Source organism: Dendrobium catenatum, unplaced genomic scaffold (assembly GCF_001605985.2).
Source record: "Dendrobium catenatum unplaced genomic scaffold, ASM160598v2 fragScaff_scaffold_716, whole genome shotgun sequence".
Classification (NCBI taxonomy): domain Eukaryota; kingdom Viridiplantae; phylum Streptophyta; class Magnoliopsida; order Asparagales; family Orchidaceae; genus Dendrobium; species Dendrobium catenatum.
The window spans coordinates 2,515,650-2,527,370 of record NW_021319178.1 but is presented as its reverse complement, the minus strand read 5'-3'; the positions used below and the strand labels follow the sequence as shown (position 1 = coordinate 2,527,370).

General features: G+C 34.5%; 1 protein-coding gene across 2 annotated transcripts; it reads left to right on the top strand.

Annotated features, from left to right (window-relative positions):
• Positions 1–638: 638 nt before the first annotated feature.
• LOC110096441 (anaphase-promoting complex subunit 8) lies at positions 639–8,348 on the top strand. Of its 2 annotated transcripts, none has more exons than XM_020822410.2 (5): positions 639–888; positions 961–1,354; positions 5,602–6,852; positions 7,017–7,159; positions 7,854–8,348. In XM_020822410.2, the coding sequence occupies exons 1-4, from the start codon at positions 803–805 to the stop codon at positions 7,110–7,112; spliced, it is 1,827 nt and encodes a 608-aa protein (XP_020678069.1). In that variant the 5' UTR covers positions 639–802; the 3' UTR covers positions 7,113–7,159; positions 7,854–8,348. The 2 variants fall into 2 exon arrangements, with proteins under 2 accessions (XP_020678069.1, XP_028551855.1); XM_028696022.1 differs by lacking the exon at positions 639–888 and adding an exon at positions 2,557–2,718 and having other exon boundaries at positions 1,220–1,354.
• Positions 8,349–11,721: the final 3,373 nt, after the last annotated feature.

Below are 11,721 nucleotides of genomic sequence, written 5' to 3'. Positions count from 1 at the left end.
ATGCGACTAACCTATTTAGCAAAGGCAACCCAGGAATAGCGGTGTGCGATAAAATACATTGGGGAAGGCATCATAACACCTGTGACATGCATCAAACCTCAAAATAAGAAGCCATCAACCATCATTATACTGATGTATTGCATTGGATCTCATTGGACAAGCCATCGTAGAACTAGTGAGTATGTGATAGAGCTTGTTGAGGAAAGTATTATGGGACTACTGATGTGTAAAGAAGAAGATTCTTTCACACATGAGCTTGCTCCAAAAAGGCAGTTAGTACAAAAAATAAAAAAAATTTGTACTAGAAATCTGCTTTATGAAGTAGTAAGAAAGTCGTCCCAAACGAAGCCTAAGAGGACAAGAATAACAAAGTTTGAATGTTTAAGAATGATGAAAGTTCAAACCATATTTGAACTTAAGTTTGAATTAAATTTGAACTAGTTCATTCTAATTCCATTACCGATAAAATTCAATAAGCAATCTAAGAATACAAGAATAAATAATTTCGTATGAAATAAAATAATTTAGAATTTATCCTAAGGAAATTTTTAGATATATTTCTCAAAATATATATATATATATATATATTTGTTATATTCAATTTTAAATTTCTCTCGTTAGCTCAACCTAAGGAGAAATCGCTTTCTCCAATCCTCCGTTGTTAGCCGCTGCTAATCCTATACTCTATAAGTCCAAACGGAACGGAATTGATCGCTAGGCCTTCTGGTAATAACAGAGAGTTGGGTTCAGTGGCCATTTAGGGAAGACGAGAAATTCATCGGCTGTTCAAGTGGAAACCAAGATGGCTTCAAAGGAAACCTACCGCACCGAGCTCCGATCCGCCGCCCGCCAACTTGGCGACCGCTGTCTCCACTCCGCTGCCAAATGGTATATTTTTTCACTCTCGCTTGCTTCGTCTTCCTAACCCCTCTATTCAAATCCTAACATTCTCTTTTACAGGGCTGCTGAACTCCTTGTCAGCTTGGAACCGGACCCATCGTCCTCCTCTTCCTCCACACCTCCTCTCTCTTCCCTTTCCTCTCGCAACTTCCCCTCAGCTTCCACCTCCTCCCGCTCTCTTTCCGCCCCCTACGGGCGCCACCTTGACGGCTCCTCCCTCCGCCGCCGCCTACGATCCGGCGGCAGCGCAGCCGACACTTCAGCGACGCCTGTCGGTGGGATCTCGTATGTCAGCACGCCGATTCCTGTTGAAGATGGAAGCGAAGGCGATAGCGATGTGTATCTTCTCGCTAAGGCTTACTTTGATTGCCGGGAGTTCCGTAGGGCCGCCCATGTGCTTGGTAAGCAAACCGGGAGGAAGGCCGTCTTTCTTAGGTGCTATGCGCTCTATCTGGTATGCTTTCTGGCTATTGCATAAATGCTACTAGGTGTTAAGTCTGGTAATGAGATTTGATATTGCTGTACCACAAATTGGTTAGGGTTTTGTTTGGGATATGTTAGTTTTTTCACCTTGTTATTATTCTTTGAACCGGCCTGTTGACCTTTAAATTCTCGAAGTCTGATGCACATCATTTGTGAAAAATTAATGCTTTTCCCTACAACCTACTGTCTGTAGTAGGATTTGGGCAGGCATTTAAAACTGTTGGACTGGGGCTATGTTGGGAGAATAATTTTGATGAGAAGTTAACAAATTTTCAACACTGGCTTATACGGCATTTTATGCAAAAGAGAGTTCAATTTGTTTACCATTATATATATAAGAGAGTTCAACTTGCTTTCCTAGAAAGCAGCAGCCAATGTTACATCATTCCATGAAATATAATATAGAGATGGCGTTGAAATATGTTCACTTAGGTAACTAAGAAGAGCATTTTCTTGCATTGATGTGTGTATCCTATTTGTTTGAAAATAGGTCATTGAAACTGCTCCCTTTCTGACTTTCGATGTATTCTGATATTGCATTGGAGCAAAAATAGATCTGGATGTGCTTTATAAAAGTGGAGTGGGTGAATTATCTGGAATACTACTAGAGTTCTGTGAGATGGATATTGGCAAATCTTATGTACAGTATGTGATAGTCTGCAAGATGAATTGCTATCTTTTTATTTGAAGATTGCTAGAAAACCGGGAGCAAGAGTGATATTTTGATCATGCTTTACATTACAAGCATGACATTCTTCAAATGTTTTTTATTGTTGGCAAGCATGCCCTACATTTGTATCCGACTATCCGTAATGGTATTCGTAGGTGTCACATTTGTTACTTGTTTACCATCATTAAAATTATGCTTTCGACATTTCTTGTTTGGTTATGATGCAAGCCATTACCAACAGTTGTCTTCTCATTTAGCCTTAATCTGAAATCAGAAGAAATCTTGATTTCATGTTTCTAATATCCATTCAAGAATATCGTTCCTACTTATCATCTGAATTTCTTCTTTTAAGGTATGGTTTTACTTCTTTGGTAAATGTATTGTGATGAATGTATCTCAAGGGTTGCCTATTTGCATAATCTCATTTGCTGATTTGTGGAGGAAAGTACCCATATTTTGTTATCAAATAAGCTAGCAAACTTATAATCTCTTTGTTTTGGTAGCTCCCCCTACTGCATTGTGAGCAATGCATGCTAGGCTAGAAGATGTCTTATGTGATTTTGGGAGGGTTGCGATGGGAGGGACGACTAATGTATCCTCCACATTCTTGCCTTCTTTCGCATGGGGCACAACTAGAGCTGCAAATGAGCTATAAGCCGAGTCGAGTAGGTATTTGTTCATGTTTGAGCTTGTTTATTATCAGTTTGTTTGAGCTTGATTCGAGCTTTTATGTTTGTGTTCAAGCTTGGTTTATTTAAAATGGACGATATTCAAATTTGGTTTGTATTCGACTCATGTTTGGTTCATGTTGTGTTTATCGAGCTTTAAATGAGCAGCTCTTATAAAATAATAAATGAGCCTTATCGAGCTATTAACAAGCTTGACTTTTGAGATGCTTATTAACTTAAATAGCAAACCTTATCATGCCAACTAATGAACAATTATATCGAGTCTTATTGAGCCCGTTAATGAACATATCTATTGAGCTTTCTCAAGCCCATAAACAAGCCAACCTATCAAGCATTTTTCGAGTTTAAAACAAGTAGCTTGTTGAGCTCATCAAATAATATTTTTAATGAACGAGCTTCTTAATGAACACTAAAAAAAAAAGAAAATATGAACAAATACTTCTTGATCATGAGTGATTCAATCTAATGAATAGTGAAAGAATATAAAATAAAAAATGAATTTATATTTTTGTTACAAAATAAAATTTATTTATTATAACAAATTACAACGAGCTATAAATACTAAGTTGATGTAAGGTACTAAAGATCTAAACAATTAAATAACTATTAAAATAACCCTAAAACAACCAATAAATTCAAAATAACAACCATAATAATAAAAAATTATCTTAATAATAACATTAAATTAACATAATCTATTTCAACATATATTTAAGACAGATGACATAATAACACCATATAGTATAATAATGTATTGGAAAGTATTACAAAGTTTTGCTTTTTTGGTTGCTTTCTTTAGCTTCTCAACACTAATTTGCTTGAACCACGTTCTCAACAATGACTTTCTTCAGCTTCTCCTCAATCTTTTAAATTATGAATCTGATGCTTCTATTTTCCTTCAGTTTCAAAAATTTCAGCTTGCAGTCATCATGCACAACCATTATTGATGTCTAATCTTGCCAACTCATTGTCAATACCTTGGAAATATAGCCAACGCAAAATTAAATAATAAACATTCTACAAAAAAAAAAAAAAATCCTTACAAACCTGACAACATGAAATACCTACTGAAACAAAGGTTTTAGTGTATATACTATGCATTTGAACCAAAAACTCTAACTATTAAAGAAACACCTTGATAATGATTATCTTAAGGTTTGGCTGATGACCCCGACAAACTACTTTTCTTCTCGCCCACTGGTCCCAACAAATTCCTGTTCACGTACACGACTGTTCTCGTCAGTGCCTTCTCGAACTACAAACCAATTGCCTACCTCTCTTCTTTGTCTGAGACTGGAAGGGTTTTGGGATTTATAGGATCGGCATATTGATGGAGAAATATGAGGTTTTCGTTGGTGCCTCTTTTAAAAATATTATAAAATATAAGTATCTATAATTAATAATACTTAAAATAAATTATAAATAACAACAATTTAAGATATTTATGATTTACTGTGATTAATAGATGCTCTAATATTTAATTAGTTTTGAAATTTATTAATTAATGATTACTATGTTACTAAATCATAATAAATATTAAATATTCATATTAGGTTATTCATTATTTTCATAATGAGATTTAATCAAGCTCTAAATCAAACATTAATTGACTTTCTTAATGAGCTTGTTTACGAGCACTATATCAAACATTAATCGAGTTTTTTAAGGGGCTTCATATTGAGCTTTTTATTGAGTTTGTTCACAAGTTTTAAATGATATTATTCATTAACTAAAACTAGTTGAGCAAATAGCTATTCAAGTTTGTTTATTTAACCATCGAGTATTTAAAAATCATTTCCAAACTTGTTTGATTACGTAATAAAACAATCATTAATGAGCTATAATTGAGTTGAACCACGAGTAATTTATTGAACACTCGGTTCGTTTGCAACCCTAGGCGTAACCTTGGAATGTTTCTGTCCAAAATCGATAAACTTGGAAAACAGCCATGCAACACAGCTAATTGAAGTCATGGTGCCATGCAACAGGGGGTATTGTTGCATCGCATGAAGGAATTCTGAAACAAAAAAAGCTTCTAACTTGTTGCTGCCCTTGAACCTACATGTTCTTGTTCTCTATTTTTGTCGTTTGGACTTTCAGGTTCTTGTATTCTATTTTCTGTAATACAATGTGGGGCAGAGTCGGGTTGTGGTGTAAAATTAACTCACGTTTTATTAGAAAAGCCAAAGGTGAAGCTTAGGTTCATTACATCTCAAAGTCTGTTGAACCTATTAGATAATCAAGATTACAATATCGAGGATGTAAAATTTTTATTTTATATTTTTCAGTTAATTAATTGTGATGTTTTGCAAGCAATAATTTTCTCCCTTTATTCCCCCCACCCGGCCACCCCCCTCTTTTTTTTTTGTTCTGATCTTGGCCAACCAGGCCAAATCCTTCTCCTTTTGTTCCTCTCAGAATGTCTCTATGGATCATCTAGTTAATTTTTCCCTCTCAGGAGAGTAAGCGGTTCATTTGGAAAGGATATGTTTGGCAGATTGTGTTGCGAACCTCTTTTGATTCAAACAGTTGTTATGGTAAAAATCTTTGGTAAAATTTCCTAGGAAACCTTAGATTTGGTTCCGGTCATTGAAGGCATCCTAGAAATGTTTTTTTAATGATTTGCTTCTAATTTTTCAAAATTTAAGTGTAACTAGCTACACCTTTCTATTTTATTGTATTTGCAGTACAATTCAGAGTTCTTTACCCGCCCCCTTTTTGTCTCCGTTTCTTCTTTTGTCCCATTTGAACCATAATCCCTGAAATATTTAGATGTAAGAATCAGTTAAGTTCCTATTAATACACCTTCTGCATTTAATGTCCTATGGATTTTAAAATCAGAATAATCTTTTCTCACAGGCTGGAGAGAAACGTAAGGAGGAAGAGTTGATAGAAATTGAGGGTTCGTTTGGCAAATCTGAAGCTGTTAATAGTGAATTGGTTTCTCTGGAAAGAGAGCTATCTTCCCTTCGGAAGGCCGGTGCCATTGATTCTTTTGGGTTATACTTGTATGGTATCATACTGAGGGACAGAGGTTGTGAAAACCTTGCTATTACAGCCCTTGTTGAGTCCGTCAACAGTTTCCCCTGGAATTGGAGTGCCTGGTTGGAACTGCAGTCTCTATGCACCACAACCGATATTTTAAACAAGTTAAATCTCAAAAACCACTGGATGAAAGATTTCTTTCTTGCCAGTGCATATCAGGAGCTTAAGATGCATGATGAAACTCTAAAAAAATGTGAATCCTTGCAGGCCGTCTTTCGGCGCAGCGATCACATACAGGCTCAAATCGCTACGGCTCTGTATGGTTTGACAGAGCTTGATGAGGCTGAGGTGGTTTTTGAAGAAATTCTCAGGAATGATCCGTATCGTTTGAACACGATGGACGTTTACTCGAATCTACTTTATGCTAAGGAGTGCTTTTCGGCTCTTAGTTTCCTTGCTCACAAGGTCTTTTTAACTGATAAATATCAGCCTGAATCATGCTGCATCATTGCAAATTACTACAGTTTGAAAGGACAGCATGAGAAAGCTGTTTTATATTTTAGGAGAGCATTAAAACTAAACAGAAAGTATTTATCAGCTTGGACTCTGATGGGTCACGAATATGTTGAGATGAAGAACACTCCAGCTGCAATTGATGCTTACCGACGGGCCGTCGATATAAATCCTCGCGATTACCGTGCCTGGTATGGTCTAGGGCAAACATATGAAATGATGAGCATGCCATTCTATGCTCTTTACTACTTCAAAAGAGCTTCATACTTGCAGCCAAGTGACGCCCGTCTTTGGCTTGCTATGGCTCAGTGTTACCAAAGTGCTCCACTTGAGATGCTTGAAGATGCGATCAAGTGTTATACAAAGGCTGTAAACTGTAATGAAAGGGAAGGGATTGCACTGCACCAGTTGGCCAAACTTCACAGTGATCTGGGGTACTCTGAAAAGGCTGCATATTTCTATAAGAAAGACTTGGAGATGATGGACGCTGAAGAAAGGCAGGGCCCAAACATGATTGAAGCTCTGCTTTTTCTCACCAAGTACTTGAAAGCTGAGAAAAGATTTGAAGAAGCTGAGGTTTACTGCACTAGGCTTTTGGATTACAGCGGGCCAGTGAGTCCTTGTTCTATTTTCAATAAGTTTACTTCTGCGAAAGAGCAGAAAATAAGAAAATAAGTTTTTTGGTATTTATTTGCAAAGCTATAGGGATACTTCTTATAGAAAATGCATTTTTCCTTCATTCACTGTGATAAACCTTTCATGCATACTTTTTTCAGGAAAAGGAGACGGCAATGAGCCTTCTGAGAGGATTGAGGGTAGCTCAGTCCGGTCTTCCATCCTCTTCTAGTCTTGAACAGTTTTCTACTTCATGAAATCCTATCGGAGAAGTTTTTGCTGTGGAAGATGACAGCTTCAACAGGTTGTTCACATAGCAGAACGTCTGATTTCCAACTTCTCTGCTAAAGATGCACAAATTTGATCCGAAAGTCTAAGGCTTCGTTTGTGACGGCTTTCTTGCTGCTCCTTAAAGCAGTTTTTTAGTACAATTTTTTTTTTAATTTTTTACTAAAAAGCTGCTTAAAAAGCAGCAAAAAACCGTCCCAAATAAAGCTTAAATAAATCGTTTCTTCTTAATCTTATACAAAAGATACAGTTTTGTGCTTTCTTACCTGACATCAACTAGGAGATGAAATTCTGTAGTTCTTATCCCTATAACTTATCTGCTAATTGAATGCATGTACTCTTGCAGGAAGCAGTGTTTTTCAAACACTGAAGACATGAATTGCTCGCCATGCTTGCTCGAGAAAACTGGGATCTATATGGTGAAGTTATTAATTCATGAAGAAACTGAAGAGAAAGCCTGCATGAAATCAAAGCAAGACTGCGGCTTCGTTTGGGATAGTTTTTTTATTGTTTTTTAAAGTAAATTTTTAGTACAAAATTTTAAAGCAGCAAAAAACCGTCCCAAATAAAACTTAAATAAATCGTTTCTTCTTAATCTTATACAAAAGATACAGTTTTGTGCTTTCTTACCTGACATCAACTAGGAGATGAAATTCTGTAGTTCTTATCCCTATAACTTATCTGCTAATTGAATGCATGTACTCTTGCAGGAAGCAGTGTTTTTCAAACACTGAAGACATGAATTGCTCGCCATGCTTGCTGGAGAAAACTGGGATCTACATGGTGAAGTTATCCATTCATGAAGAAACTGAAGCTCATGCACCAGATGCACAGAAAGCCTGCGTGAAACCAAAGCAGCTTCTTCATTTGAGATAGTTTTTTTACTGCTTCTTAAAGTAATTTTTTAGAACAAAAATCTTAATTATTTTATCAAAAAATTATTTTAAGGAGTATTAAAAAAACCGTTCCAAATGGAACCTGAGAGGATGACCTCAGTTCAATCTATTTATTTGCGTCGTATATTGCCTTTGATCAATAAAGTGGCTATTGCCATGCCAGTATTGTGAATTTATGGCTATTGCAACTGTTGAGTTGTTTCTGATAGAATGCCTTATAGACTTGGTTCATAGTGTGCATGCAAACTGAAACATACGTTGATTTCATATAATTTATCTATTTAAGTACATCATTTGTGAATTTTTACATAGCTAAATGTTTTCTTATGTTATTAATCAAGATGTGGGGTACTTCTTTTTTCTTCCAGCCTATTTCTGAATAAGCCATTGGATATTGTTATGATATGAGGAAATAGAATTGGATGCCTTTGTCTATTTAATAATATTGTCTGTTTTTAGGTAATGATAATGATTTTTCTAATATTATTTAAAAAAAAGAATATATTTATTTAATTTTATCCTTCATAATTGTTTATTTCATTTAATTTATTGTCACATATTTGATATGATTATATAAGTATTATGGCATGTTATTTTTAAATAAGATTTGATCTCTATCATCCTCATTGGCTCTAGTATTGCTAAGATTTTAGATTAGGATTAGGGTGTCCATTCCTAGAATTCAATGTTTTATCCATCGGTTTTGCGTGGATGATAGTTCCCCTATTTGAACTAAGCATCTATAGCCTAAAAATTATTCATTATTTTACTATGTATATGGCTAGCTTGCTTTAAATGATGATCTAGAAACTTCTGAGGCATTTATCAAGAGAAATATTCATGTGCCTTCTAGTTGTACCCTTTGAAACCACTATCTAGAAAGCTTTAACCTCCTTTTTTTAATGTGATTTTACCTTTCACCTACTGCATAAGCTCGTCTTGCATGACATCTTTTTTTGCTTCGGCCAAACCTACAACAAATTTTAGATTTTATTGAACATCTTCACTATTTGGGATGTTGTTTATTATACTTGGAAAGCACATAACATCAAAAATTTGGAATGCATTATAGTAGCTTATCCATTGTTTTTAGCTATACCAAGAAAGCTATTCATCTTAAACTTCACACATGGAAGAATTGGGATTCCTTCTTGGGCTTCACTCAGAGTTAATTCAACACTTTCTGCTTTTATTTTGGCAGCATGGCCAGCTTTATTTTAGCATCTTTTGGATAACGATGAACGATTTTTGTCGCCTTTTATTTTCTCCTTGGATGGTCTTTATTGTTCTTAGGCTCGCATGTGCTTCGACCACTATACCAAAACTCCTAAATCTAGGTTTGGCTAGTAAATTTTTAAATTTTAGATATGATCCTCCTCCCTAAAAGGACCAGAGTGGACAAGATCTGAACTTATAAGTTGATATATAATCTCCCAATTTAAGCATATATACGATAATCTCTAAAATTATTATTCTAACTTGATCCTCTTTTAGAGGGAAAACATAGTTAACAGGGTTTGAACTACAACAATGAGATTATTTAAAATATTTGATTATGGTCATGTTAATAGAAAATCTCAACAAGAGGTGAACCAATATTTTCAAAAGCTCCCCAAATTCCTAGAAAAATATAAAATCTTTTTTAAAGGTGACTGTAATGTCACCATGATGTTGGTCATGTTGATAGAAAATTTCAACTAGAGGGGTCCACAAAATTTTAAGGAAACATCCCTATATGCTAAAATTTATAATCATGGGGCTCAAATTCTAACAAAAACTTAAAGTTAGATATTTACCAAAGTCTAAATTTTAAAATGAAATTAACACCTAAAATCTTAAAGCAAATATTCTTTTGCCTTCCAAAATTATTTGTTGGGGGGTGATAAATTTGAGAATAACTTCAGATCATAAAGAACAAATGTCATATCAGATGTATTATTAAGATTCATTCTCAAGTCATCTTTCGTCAATAAAGATTTGACACATGTCCTCTAATCGATAATTTTGCTGCTAAATGACATCACATTTAAAGGATTATGACCGGTGCCTTCTGATCGAGTGATTTTACCGCCAAATGGTACCACTAAATTATAGCCATGGTCATAACCCATATGTTCCCCAATGGTTTAAAACTCCTAAATAATGAATCATATAGTATATTTGATAGGGCACAAAGCTCTTTATTAGTTGAGGTCAACTCAAATATATCTGATTAGGTAAATATTCACTCCAAGTCTACAAGGTACCCTTAGACAAAGCAATCCATGGTTGCCGATAAGGATTCTTCGGTCATGTTAGGTCAACAATCTCCTTTAACTAAGTAGAATAGGGACCATGACAGCCCTAGATGATGGAATCATGAGATCTTGATCATGCATTTCATCATTCCTCCATGAACCGCTTTAAGTATATGGTGATAAATTTCAAATTTTAGAAATCCCAAAAATCTTATTTTCAATTTCTTAAAGTTGCTGCTACTATATGCTAGGTACTTAGTGCCCATTTAATGACTAGAGTTAATCAAAAGTTCTCTCTCATTATCAAGAGGGGTAATTAACTAGGGGCTTGTGCTAATAGAAAACCAAATCTCAGATCATGAAGTCCTTACAAGATGAGGGAAAAATCCTTGGGAAGCATATTATCTAAAATTTAATATGCATTCTAAAAATTTAATATGGAACCTAATTAATTAAAACTCTCATCGTCAACAAAAAATTCACAGAGAGGCCGTGGCGTAAATTTTTGGAGCCCATATGGTTCTAATAAGGCTTTGAACCTAGTCCAAACTTGATTTGAATACTATTTATACTTGGTAAATTCTCACTTAAACCTCCCTTTTCAAACATTGTTTGATATGAGTTCAAACCCAGTTTAAAAATTGCTTAAGCACTATAATCATATTGGAACCTTGCTCAAACCTCTTCAAACATTTCTTGATTAGGTTACAAGCATGGTTCAAACCAAATTCAAATGTGGTTCAAACATGATCGAATCAGATTCAAATAATGTTCTAACAATGTTGAAATAATATTAGAACGAGATTTAGAACACATTTGATCAAGGTTTGAACCTCATTTATATGAAACTTTAAACTAAAGTTCAAATATGAATCAATTCTAACCAATTTGATAAATGGTAGGTTTCAACAAGTTATATTCAAATACCAACAAAGCATTGTGGTCCAAAACCAACAATTCTTTAAGAAAATAAAGAAAAATTTAAATTTATACTCTCATTTTATCAAAATTAAAAAAATATGCTTATTAATTTAGCTGAATAAATATGTCCAAAATTTCCTTTCGAACCAAATACCTTTCATTTGATCAAAAATTACTTTTTTTTAATGTCTTTCGTGGTCAATAGAAGTTCGAACACATTCCAAACAAGATTTGAACAACCTTTGATCAAGGTTGATATCACATATGAAAAAATTTAAGGCATATTAAAACATTCTTCAAAACCTATTCGAATCATGTGCTCTGATTCGAAGATAGATTCAAACATGGTTAGAATATGATTTAAATAAGGTTCATAAGAGTTTCAAATAATGTTTGTACATAGTTTGAAAATAAGATTTGTACAAAGTTCAAACATGATTTGACCACATGCTAAAAAATAGTATAATGCAACATAGTGCAATCATAACATCTATAATATAATAAATTATAAGGTAGAGCTGTCA